The sequence below is a fragment of the Fundulus heteroclitus genome, chromosome 12, assembly GCF_011125445.2.
Source record: "Fundulus heteroclitus isolate FHET01 chromosome 12, MU-UCD_Fhet_4.1, whole genome shotgun sequence".
Classification (NCBI taxonomy): Eukaryota; Metazoa; Chordata; class Actinopteri; order Cyprinodontiformes; family Fundulidae; genus Fundulus; species Fundulus heteroclitus.
The window spans coordinates 32,167,351-32,180,679 of NC_046372.1; the positions used below are offsets into that span (position 1 = coordinate 32,167,351).

At 38.6% G+C, this 13,329-nt stretch overlaps 1 protein-coding gene across 1 annotated transcript; it reads left to right on the top strand.

Annotated features, from left to right (window-relative positions):
- Positions 1 to 1,909: 1,909 nt before the first annotated feature.
- Positions 1,910 to 10,818, top strand: LOC105926801. Its single transcript, XM_036144462.1, has 7 exons — positions 1,910 to 2,130; positions 3,479 to 3,763; positions 3,886 to 3,994; positions 4,208 to 4,318; positions 4,526 to 4,778; positions 5,423 to 5,582; positions 10,525 to 10,818. Exons 2-7 carry the CDS (start codon positions 3,484 to 3,486, stop codon positions 10,683 to 10,685), a joined length of 1,074 nt encoding a protein of 357 aa, XP_036000355.1. The 5' UTR covers positions 1,910 to 2,130; positions 3,479 to 3,483; the 3' UTR covers positions 10,686 to 10,818.
- Positions 10,819 to 13,329: the final 2,511 nt, after the last annotated feature.

Below are 13,329 nucleotides of genomic sequence, written 5' to 3' on the forward strand. Positions count from 1 at the left end.
TGGCGGGGGTTACATCACTGTTGCCCTTTTTTTTTCCCACAAAGCTTTCCCTCTTTGTGAAAAATTTGAAGATGAACTAAACGGTTTTTATACCAGACTGAAATGATCAACGGAGGAGAGTAAGAGAAAGAGAGAGAGAGCAGAAAGTAGCAAAGAAAGGAGAAACAGATGGCCAGGTAACAACAGACCTATAAATTATCCATGTAAACATTTTTAGTTTTAGTCCACTCTACTCTAATTACTAATGGCTGTATTTGTTGAATCATGTATTTTAAATTTTCCCAACCAAATCATAGTGCACCATGTAAATAAATACACCCAGAAAATTTTGTAATATCCGTATGTCTGCTTTTGTAAAATATTTTCTACTGAATTTAAAAGATGAATTCACTGACGTGGACAAGAAAAGGTTTAGAGAAAAGCAAAAAAATAGGAAAGTTAATGATTCAAATAGGAAAATGAAATGATTCACTAAATAACTAAATTGGCAGAGAGCTTACCCCCCCCCCCCCCCCCCCCCCCCCCCCCCCAATGGTGGACCAAAAGTTGCTCCTTGCCCACAGCAGTGCTGGCTGGCTGCCTGGTCAGAAGGGATCAAAGGCCGATCACCAACTTAATTTCAACAGTCCTGCATGATGGCCGACTAAAATGACCGTTTGTGACCTCATATGTGTAATAACAAAATGGATGCCTTTCTCAGAGAGGACAAAGGAACTACCAACAGATGCAGAGCGCAGGAATTCCTAAAGTGAGTTAATATACCTTTAACCATGGACAGGAAAAAAAATCGATAGGAACTGGATGATAAACAGAAGCCCAAAAATGCCTAATTTTGCCTAACATGCTGGCTGTTTTTTTTACAAAATTGAGAAAAGCTAAACTAGTGCAGAATTTAGAAATTAATTAATTGCAGAAAAGACCCAGGGTAAGGGTAGGGCTTGAACCCAGGACCTTCTTGCTGCATGGCAACAGTGCTACTCACTGCAGTATTGATGTAAAAATGCGATACAAAGTATGGGCCTCACTTGGGCTAGATGGGCTTCAGCTGGGCATGGGCTCAGAGTGGGCTCTGTTGCTGGAACCCATGTGGGCAAGACAAGGGCAGTAGATGGGCTAAAGCAAGCATGGGCAATAGGTGGGCTCCAGTTGGGCACCGTTTACAAATTCAAAATGGTCAAATCTGACATGTTATATGTTTCAACAATAGCCACTGGGAAAGGTCTCCTTTTTTATGCTATTTTATTTATTTATTTTTAAAAAGTAAAAGTCTTTAAACACACACTAACATGAATCCGGCCTATTGAGATAATATAAATTATTTAAATCATTTAAATTTAAATCACTTTAAAAAAAAAACTTTCAGTGAAGCGGCTGAAAATTTTTATCTCAAAATTTTAATGAGATGACAGATCAATATGTTTCATAATAAACCGGCCCTGATCATTATTTCATATTCATAAAGTTTTTAATATATCTTCCTTTATTGTTTTCACACAGGTAAATTCTACTTTCATATTGATACACTGGAATTGTTGTCAAACAAAAAAAGTATGTACTTTGTTATTTTATGTATAGCTTAGTACACTTTTCTTTTGTCCTATTTAGTTAATTCTGTTCTAACATCATACCACCAAGCTGTGGATTAAGTAGCTTTTAAGAGCTTTTTATAAAACATGTTTTGCTAAGATGTCTTGCAAGACAAATGTATTTAGTATTTCATTTGTGGCCTTTATTAGCAAACTTTAGAAGGGGAAAAAACAATCTATTACAATTCTTAATTCAGTCACTAGGGGGCAGTGAACACGAGACAGGGGAACGTTTATATTGTTCACATTAAAAATTTCACAACTAAATTAGTATGTTGAAAATCACCCAAGCTAACTAAACAAAGATGAAAATGGTCTGAAACAGAACTAAAGCTTGGATCGTCCAGGATCATCTAGTCAAGTAGTCTCTCTGACAAAACAGTTCCGTTTCAACCGGAAGTGGGTTCCAACACCACGCTTAGCCGGAAGTTAGCAGGCGCCGTCCTTCCTGTGCACATAGCCTATTTAACCCTGGTTCAGCGCCATTGGAAGGACGTTATTTTTATCGTTGCAGCGGAGACGGTATCTTTTGGACGACATACAGGTAAGAATATGCCTCTACATATAATAAATACTGTTTTTCGGAAAGTAACTATAAACAGTGCAGGAGCTAGCTAGGCTGCAGGCACCGAGCTTCGTCAACTTTCAACAACATGCTAACTTTCCCATCGTTTATAGAATGCTACGGGTTTGAGAGTAATAACAGCAGCAACAAATAAAGCCACAGTTTTAGGTGACCACGACCGCAACGTGGGTGAGGGCCTGGCCACGCTAACTATGAGAGCTCCTCGAGGAGCCTCGGCTCTGCGGCAAATTCTAGCGCCTTAAGGGAATCAGAGCTGGACTTACACTGATAGACCTTAGCTGCTTGGGCTGTTTAGTGTGTATTTATTTTATTTGGCAGGCGGTATCTGACTGAAAGTTAAAAGATCCGTTAGTAGACCATAACGCCGACCTTTTTTAACGCGCGTTAATGGGAGTTGGTGATCTTTTTTCCCTCGCTGTGCTCTTTGGCCCCCCTCCCCCACTGAGCTATATGAAGCCGCCATATTGGTACTCCCTATTTTTCTCCAGTAACTAGGGGAATATGTGCGCTACAGCATCGAAGAACGAGGATTTTCTCATGTTCAGGGGGGGCTTAAAACTTTTAAAATGTCAAATGCCATATACTTTTATGTTATGTTCTAAAACTATTAAGTACTGAGAAAGTCATGTGCTGAAATATTTAGCATTTTATTTATATGTATGTATGTATGAATAACATGTCAAATATTTCAGCACCTAATTTCCTAGTAGTTGATAGTTTTAGTACATCCACTGACTGTAGAATTACCTGTGAAATGTTTTCACTCAGCCAGAAAACTGCTTGTTATTGCAACCAAATCCTATGGGACTCTGTGAGAGTAGGGAGTAGCAAGATGGCGTCCAGTGACTTCAGTTTTTCGACAAAATCAGCACTCCAGTGTATAATATAGCTCAGTGCTCTCCCCCCTCGACGCTTTCGGTAGTTCCAGTGACCCACGCTCACTGTTGCCACGCCTGATTATTTCATACGACTTTGAGTTGTTTTTTTTTTCTGTTTGCGGATTGCTGTTCTTTGGGTTTGTTTCTGAAAGTGGAGTCGCTTATTTTTTGACTCTAAAAAAAGGGACGATGCCGCACTAGACAGAGCTGAAATATACCTCCGCCTTATAATGTACACATTAGCCTATCACAGTCACTCTGTGATGCGATAAACTCAGAAAACAAATCTAGCTTCACTTTACATGGACTTAGATCAGTGATTAACCACAGAAACAAATTTTCTAACCAAAAAAGTTGTTTGTTGGAGTTTATCTCCTGTGTTTGTCATAGCTGAAAGCTAAAACATTTCTTTTCTTTTTTTTTTATAGAAATTATGGAGATGCCAGAAAGTACAAAAAGGAGGACAATATTGGCAAAAGTGGGGGAACATTTGCTTATGCTCGAAAAGGAGCATTTAAGCACGTTGCCTTTTGCAATTATTGACTTTATAAATGGGGGATTGGCAGTGATTCCAACCAAATGGTTTACTGGGCCTGAGGAGGATGAATGCTACTGGCCACCAGCAAGAGTTAACATTGCAAAGGCGGTCATAGAACAACAGGACCCCCACCCTGACTGGGCAACATACAAGTTGTCTGTCAAGAGAAAAGCAGGTAGTGTAACCATCTATCTTAATGTATATGATGCGACATCATGAGCTCACCGTTGATTTGGTTAGAATTTGTTCTCTGCAATGAAAGTAATTGTGACTCTTTCTTTTGTATCTCTCTGACAGCAACGTACGAGATGGCCCAAATAAAATTGTTTGAGTTTGAACAGAACATGGATGTTCCGACAGGATCTGATTCTGCGGAGAACATGGGAAGGGGGAAGCGCAAAAAGAGGTAAGGCTGTTTGGATTATGTCGTCTCGCCCCACCAGCACCACACACAGTCTATGGAAACACTGTCTACATTATATAATTATATGCACACTTGTGTCACCTGTTGTACAAAATATATTGTTTTTGTATTCTTTACCCAACTGTTTTTTTAAAACACTTAAATTCACTTAACTGTAACAAATGAATTGTCTGTTTGTGCTGGTATATTTTACAGGTCTAGGAGAGAGATTTTGTCCAGTGAGGATGAAGATGATGATAACCCTTTACCTCCACTACCTCCATCCATCCTCAGGTCTACACCTCCTCTGCCTCCAGCCCCCCTCAGGTCCGCCTTGACACCTCCACTGCCTTCATCCATCCTCACATCACATCCTATCCAGACACACAGTGATGCGAGAGAAAACTGATTAGAATGTGTACTTTTCATTTGGCCCGTTTAATTGTCTGACTGAGGTGTCTGTGCTGACGTCTCCTTTGCCTCTATCCATCTGGTCTACAATGACACCTTTTTTTTGCTTTTACTCCTTCTTAGGTCAACCACGTCACCACCCGAAACCCCGCAAATGCAAATAAGGGACAGTATGTTGTTTGTTCGCATCCTGACACTCCTTGAGGAACTCAAAGAAACCTTACAAGTTCATGGACGGATGCTACAAACCCTGACGCAGCGTGGCAACAGTGGCGACACCCTTTCTTTCGTCCCAGAGGGTTTCCCCCTAAAGACAGTTGGGGAGGTCGAAGTGATGGAGGAAAAACTGTCTGACCCAAGCTTCATGTCTGAACTGGTATGTATGTAAAGTCTAGGCTAGTGAAATTTCATTCAGTTTTATTGGGGGGCTGGCAGTAGAGCTGAGCCGAGCTGCAACAAATCATCAATAAATTGAACAGTAATCAACAATTCAATTAATTGGCAACTATAGTTTTTCTTAAAGCAAAATCTAGTCCTAATTATCTGATTTCACCTTCATAAATAAGAATATTTATTTTTTCTTTGTTCGTTCTTGGCAATAAACTGAGTATCTTTGTTTTGTGGACACAAGAGATTTGGGAAGCACTGACATATTTAAAAAAAAATTTAACATTTTATTATTGTAGCAACCAATCGATTAATTGTTGAAATAAACAATTGTATATTAATCTATATCGATAGATTAATCAACAATGGAAAATATTCTAGACCCAGAGTTTGTCTTTTTGTCAGGTTTACTCCAGTGGCTATAAAAATGACTTAGCTGGGGGTGCCCTTGTGGCGTAGCGGGTAGCGCGGCCCATGTTTGGAGGCCTTTGGTCCGACCTGCAGTCCTTTGCCACATGTCTCTCCCCTTCATCCACCCCTTTCCTGTCAGTCTACTGTCAATAAAAGCGAGGCCTTAGGAAACTGCAAAAAAAAACAAAAATTTTACTTTGTACTGTCTTTGTTCCCCCTTAGGTCACAGCAGTGGCAGACATTGGAGGGAGCACCGTGGATGAGGCCACAAGACGCATGATGGTCTTCATCATGGACCACGACCTGTCAAGACAATATAACTTTGTGGGCCGGAATGGAAAGCGGGAATTCAGGACTTTAAAGCTGTTTGAAGTCATATTTGGTAAGTGCATGATGGATAATAACTGTAATAGAGTAACTTTTGTCGAGAGAAATTCATTTATTGGCTATGTTTGTTACTATGACTTGAAATTGGGGCTGGACGATATGGAAAAAAAGCTTATTGATAAAAAATGCATATTGATCGATAATTATTGAAAATATTTAAAACCATATTTTATTGCAACTGCAGACAACAGCAGCATGTCTAGGGCTGAAACGATTCATCGAGTAACTCGAGTAACTCGATTACAAAAAATCCTCGAGGAAATTTATCTGCCTCGAAGCTTCGCTAAATTTATTGTATTGTAATAAGCAATGCTGTTAAATACGCAGCACACTGGTCTAGCCGGAGGGTTTTTGTGTTGCACAACGCTACCACTTCCGTTAGCGCCTGTGCTAAGTTTGTAGCTATGGAGGGAACCGGAGAATGCTCAGAAGGAGAACCCCGAAAGCGACAAAAAATGTCAAAAGTTTGGGAACATTTTAGACTAAACAGAAAGGACAACACAGCGCAATGCATCCACTGCAAAGCAGAATTGGCGTACCACAACAGCACGACATCAATGTTGCAGCATCTGAAGAGAAAACACCCGCTACATGCATCCAACTCGTACACGGCTGCCAACAGGTAACGTTTATGTTCTCTTTGCTAACTACGTTGTGTGATAATCTGCCATGTTATAGATGTAAATTGAGGCACATTATTTTGCTAACGTTACATCTACCGCTTAAACATAGCGGTTACTTAACCGGGTGTCGTGTAAATTGTATGTGAGGGTGGAACTGAGAGAAATTATGCAGGACTTAATGTAAGTTTGTTAATAAAAATACGCAGCAACAGATTACAGGCATAAGCTGAAAAGCATTTATTTAATGGTGTCTTTCCAACCTGAAAAGTTACAATCTTTTCTTCTCGCTACTGTTATGTATGAATTAGAAATTTTGATTAATATTTTTTGTAGTAATTCTATATTTGTTTATACCTAAGCAATCAAGAATAAATAATAGCATCGTTTTAATAAAAATAGCAACATTTTTGCATTTTATCATGACTAGTTAAGGCTGCAGAACTCTGTACAAACTCAAACCTTTACATTTTGAGTAAGAGTTTATTTTTTTCCTAACATATAGATTACATTCTGTTTTCCAATACATAAAAAACCATTTCACTGCATTTAGATTTTTCTGTGATGGTTAAAAATAATGCTTTTAATTAAAGCATCCTCAAAACTCACACATAAATGAAAGCCTTAAATCCATAAATAAAATAAAACTGAAACTAAAGCTGCTATCATGGCAGATGAGCTGTCAGTGCAGATTCCAACTTAATAATATTAAATGTTATAATATCCAAATTAGTGCACTTGAAATATATTTAATTCATAACAAGGAATAAACAAATAATCATTACATTGTGCTTCTTTTCAGTGAACCGAAGAGTCATACGTTGGACAGCTTTGTTCAAAGGGTTCCAGGATGTTCGGTTGTTCAAGCAGCTGAGTTCACAAACAGCATTTTAAATATGATCATCACAGACATGCGACCGCTGTCCGTGGTGGAAGATGAAGGATTCCAGAAGATGATCTCCACCTTCAATCCAAATTATACCCCTCCTTCCAGAACCTACTTTGTAAAAATGATGGAGAAAAAGTATGAAGAAATCAAAGACAAATTGAAAAACATCCTAAAAGAGACAGACAGCATTGCTCTCACAGCAGACATTTGGACAAGTGTTGCCACAGAGGCATATCTTGGAGTGACATGCCACTTTCTTGGAGAGGACTGGAAAATGAAGTCCCACACCCTGACAACAATGCCACTTGAAGAAAGACACACAGCAGCAAACATTGCAGAGTGGCTTGAGGAGGTTATTGCAAAGTTTGATGTTCCACCTGAGAAAGTCAGAGCTGTCGTCCACGACAATGGTGCCAATATTGTAGCAGCAGTGAAGATTTTGGCAGAAAAGCATAAGTGGGCATCTGTGCGATGTGCAGGGCACACCCTGAACTTGGTGGTACAGAATGCTCTGAAGAGCAACCAGAGCATCTCAAAGTGTGTGGCAGCTGCAAGATGTCTTGTTGAACATTTTAAAAAAAGTGAACTGGCTTGCACAAAGCTGAAGGATAAGCAACAGCAAATGGGCACAGCATCACACATGCTCATACAAGATGTAAGCACTCGTTGGAACAGTACTTTCCACATGCTGTGTAGGCTGAAGTGATGGCACAGATCACAACAAGATGGGTCAGCCTCAATCCTCAAATACTGTTGTACTTACTGCTGCTTTAGATCCCAGATTTAAGAAACTTAAGTTCTTGCCCCCAGATGAAGCCTTTAAGATCCAAAGCATGGTTCAAACATTGGTCCTTGATGTCAAAAAGAAAATGAGACAGAAAAATTCAGGTGAAAATGAGGTCTCCACTGATGCCCAAGACAAGCCTGTAGAGCATCAGCAGAACACCAACACATTTTTCAGCAATCTACTGGGTTCTTCAGAATCCAGCACAAGTGATGAGGAGGATGAGGAACAGCATTTGAACCAAGATGTTCAAAAGGAAGTCTTGATGTACTTTGGAGAGCATACACTGTCCAAGAGGGAGAACCCACTTCTATGGTGGAAATCAAATGCAGCACGGTACCCAACACTGTCAAAACTTGCAAAGTTCTTTCTGTGTATACCAGCAACATCAACACCATCAGAACGGCTTTTTTCCGCAGCAGGGAACATCGCATCGAAGCGCAGGGCAAGCCTCAGTTCACAACATGTCGACATGCTCACCTTCCTTCACAGCAACCATAGTCTTCTTTAAGGCTTCTTTAACAGTTAAACACATGCACACCTGTGTGTTGGAGCATTTAAGAAATGCATATTGAATAACATTCAGTATATGTTGGATTTAAGATATTTTTTTATTCCATCTTTAAGAACATCCAAGTTGATTTTGTTGAGGTTCAAGTTGTTTTTGTAAAGCCAGTGTTTACTATTTTGCCTTAGTAATCTTTTCTATTAATTCTTTTTTTATTTCTCCTCTGTTTTTGCAGTTAAGAAAGCAGGAAATCTGTTCTACCTCAGATTTGAAACTTATAATTTGAATGTATAAAAGGCAGTATTCTCTGGTTTGCCTTAACTTTTCTATTTAAAGCTAATGAATATTTTTTTACTCTTTTGTGTTAGCACTGAAAAAAGCAAGGAATTTGTTGCACCTTAGACTTAAAATATATTGTATAAAATGCAGTATTTACTATTTTGTCTAAACTTGTTTTATTTTTAAATCAAGTATTTTCTTTATTTATCTTTTCTGTTTGAACTTTAGAACAAAAAAGCAAGAGATTTGCTGTACTACTGATTTGAAACTTTACTGGAGGTTTAATGTTATTGCGTTGTTATTATCAATAAAATGTTAAAGAGTTAAATGAGTTGTTTACTTAGTTCTTTTACGTGTATGTGTATTACTCACTGAAGATAAATACATAAACTAAAAGCTGGAGTATAGACATTTTTATAAGCATATTTGTGAGCCTGCCACTTTATTATTTGAATATAATTTAATATCTTAGTATAACTTTTCTTCAGGTTAAAGCAAACTACTGTTACAAGTAAACTTTCTAAACTACAAACATTTAACTGTTAGGGATGCTCAAAAAGGAGATATTGGACTGATCTGGACTAACTGGTGTTATTGCAGATTTGCCAATAGTTTATTTTATAATTTTTTTTATCTGATTACTCGATTAATCGTAAGAATAATCGATAGATTACTCGATTACTAAAATATTCGTTTACAACAGCCCTAAGCATGTCCATCACTATGAAGCACGTTACTGCATGCGTGATGTCCTTACGCTATTTGGACGCTTTGTTATTTTATCACAAAGAAGGAAGCCCAGTTTAGCTGCTATACCTGCGTTTTGGAAGAACTTCCAGAAGATTCCTAAGAAGACGCGCAGCAGCGCGGGGCTGACGCAGCTCGCGCTGCTGCGCGTGTGAGTGGCTTACGTGATGAAACAAGTTGGTTACGTTACCAGACTTTGTTTTTACCGGTTTCTTGCAAGTTTGCAAATCACTGTGGTTTATTTCTGTCAGACTGGCGAACTAGTAAAACCCCGTTTTGGGACCGTTTCCTCCGCCGCTCCTTGCTGCGACATATTCACGTGCTCTGTGTTGTGGTGTGAGAGGGCGGCGCTTTGTGACGGCGTGCCTGGGTCCGCGATTACGATTGGTCGAGAGGAAGTAGTGACTGTAGCATCAACTAATATGATAGGCTGAAAGGAAGGAAGGAAAACTGTCTATCAAACTTTTATCGACCCCCCCCCCCCCCCCCCCTCTTTTTTTTTTTTCCCCCTATCGATCGATTATATATTGGTATCGAATTATCGTCCAGCCCTACTTGAAATGGCATTTTTGGCTAGAGAGCTTAATTTATGGTAATTTGGATTTTCTAAGGTTCAATAATGCGTTCACCTCAAGGACATAAAGGTCCCCTTATAACAGGTGCTCCAGAAATGTTATCAGATAAGTAATGTTTTCAAGATTTTCTTGCACAGATCTTCCAGTCGACAGCTGTCCTTATGAAAAACTATAAATTGTTTTGTCTTTTGTGGTTTTTTTTGATTATTTATTTTTTTTCTCCTTAGTTTGTAATTCTTTTATGGAAAATTTAATAAATCCTGATTTTTAGAAACAAAATGTGACATCCTTGGCCAGATACCAGGGAATTTTGATCTTTGCTTTTTCATAGTTCATTATAACGTTTGCAGGTTTGTAAAGTCAATAATGTAAAGGGATACTTAACCCAAAATTACAATTTAAACCTTGAGTGGTTGATATAAAAAGTGATCAGTTTTGGGTGAATATCACTTCAGCATTGTTGACTTTACAATCCTTGCTGAGAGTTGTGTTGGCACATATGAAATGACCATAACATAACGTATGTTTCTTGCAGGAGCTTTAAAGAAGAACTCATTAACCAGCCAGGTCACCAGGAAGGATGTGGAGAGGGCAGTTTCAAAATGGCTCATTGGATCAAGGGACAGGGGAGGCAATAGACAGGCCCGACAGGTCCCTCCTTCTCCTACTAGTTCCACTTCTTGTTCAGCGGAATAAAATTTGTTGTATACCTAGTTTCATAACTGGTTATAATGGTTATTATCTGTATCATATCGTGTGTGTATTATGTATCTGATTTAATCTGTAAAATACTATTGTTGCATTTGTCCTAATAAAAACATGAATAATGGCATGGCATTTTTATTTTATATAGTGTATAGAGGCAACTCAGTTGATTGCATCAAAGTCTTGACAAGCAGCGTTCACACAGAATAATACAAACAAAATAAGAACCCCCTCCAAAATTAAATAGCCTGTTATAATAAAGGCTAGCCTGGGTACAGTGTAGGACATAAGGACCCATAATCAGCCCAGGGTCCAGTGTGGGAGAAAACTGGGGCCCACTCACCAGCCCACATGGGTGTGTTGGCAGAGCATGGATCCAGCTTATGGTCGCAGTTTACAATTTTTCAGTGGGCTTTGAAGCTTAATTTTAGCCTGCTTTATCCATTAAATATGACTTTAAAATGATGTTTAGGATCATTGCCCTGTTGACATATCCAATAGTTTCCAGGTTTTAACAATCTGACCTGTCACCTTTTTAAGTGAAAGGAAATTATTTAATCCTTAAGAACCAACCAGGAAGCACCAAGGCTATAGTCAAATGTCTCATGGAAAAAAAGTGTTACGGTGAAGAGAGAAAAAGAGTCATCTGACTCTAAGACACAAAGTGGTTGTAACATCGAAGGATAACTACATACATATTCTTCAACTTTACTTCATGTCAACAAGAACACAGCTGAGACAACCAGTCGTTCCAGCAATGGAACGGTCCCAAACACTCCCTGAAGCTGGTCTTAGAAAGAATGAATCAGGCTAGTGGTCATTCTAATTGAATATTTATTAGCTATGCATAACAGTCAAGTTAACGAAGGAGTTTGTATAGTGTATCCTGCAATCTGGCCCATATGTATGTTACACTCCGCAGTTCTTTCAATTCTTGTTCCTGAAAGTCTGGAAAAAGTGTGTTTTAAACAGATCCCTAGAAGCAGGTACATGCACAAAAAGACCCCTCGAGGTGTTTAAGCACGTGCCCTTTTACCCTATAATAAAATAAATCATTCTTTGGTTATGGATTTAAATAAATGATGAATCTCTTACCAGTGATCATAAGTTGAGTTTAAAAACTGTGAATGAAGGATAATTAGTAAGTGTGATATGTTAATCATTTTAGAAGTTTAAAATAATGGAAGTACTAAAGGATGGATGACTTGAAGCAGGTTAAAACAGCATATATGTGATAATGGTGTTTGATTTAACCAGGTAAAGATTCTGTAAGACCAAACAGTACATGCGTGATAAGTCTTAAAATTATTCGTTTAATGTGTTGAAACAACCAAAGGACTGAGAAATAGGGAATTTAATGAGGCGGATTGGAAAACACAAACGTTAAAGTTCCACAAGTGTTAAAACCCTCATGCAAATAAAGTTTGTCATAACCTTACAACACAACCCAAAAGCCATTATCATCAGGCTCAAAAGAGCACTAGCAGGCAGCTTTGCCTGTTAGTATTAGATTCAGGTTTTATCTTCTGCACATTAAAATACATAAAGAAATTATACCCAAACTGTTTGATCCAAACTAACTTCCCCCGTTTTCTCTGCCAAACCTCATCCTTTAATGTGCCCCATTCTGGTAACAGCAGGTTGTCCAGTTGCCAGCGGTGCTTAGCTGTGCTGTTATGAGGGAAAGCTGAAAGCTGGGGAAAGGTGCTGGTTTTGGGATCCGGGCGCTCTTGGGAAGCCCTCCCAGGTCTCCTGTGGGGCCAGAGTCCCACGCTGTCCTCATATTGGCTCTTGGGCCGGGTCTCTGGTTCAGCTTCTCCCTGCAAAACTCAGAGAAAGATCACAACTTATCTCTGAGCCAGGTGTCTGCTTCCGTCGTTGATTTCGCTGGAACAGACCATACTTAGCTTTGGGTCCAGTGTGAACCTTGTGGTACTCCAGGGGAAAATAGGCCTTTTAATGCAAGCATTTATATTTCAACATCTGAAGAACCCTTTTGCTAGATAATTAATATTACAAGCTAAGATTTGTAAAAGCCCAAATATAATGCTCTATGATATAGAGCAGCATATAAAATTGTTGGTTACATAGTAAGATGTTACTTAGCTGTCTATTTGATGATATTAGCATAATATTAGGTCCATTGTTAACATTAACTAGAGCCTCACTTCTTTAGAAAATGTTGTATTTAATAGAGAATATTAGATGCTTTAGATTGATTAAATTTACTAGCAGCTGAGTTTTGATGAGTTTTCAGCTAAATTATTTATTGATGATTATTTAATACATTCTTTGGTTATTAAAATGCATGCACAATGTAGCCCTTGTCTGTCTTGATTTTGCTTAGTATTCATTTATTTATTCAGTTTGGTCATCTGAGTTACTGTATTTGATTGGACGTGTATTGGTTACATTAACAAAGATATATAAGTTAAACATAACCTACTGTATTGTTTTAATTTCATTAATACATGTGGTGATGGGTGCCCTATTTATGGCTTAAGCAAGCACCTGCCCCCCAAAATGTATGTGCATATCCCTGCCTCATACATACAAAATAGATGTTATATAGTCTGCATTGCACTCCGTATTACTGTTGTTTAACCTCTTAAGACTCAAACATTTTAATTTTGGT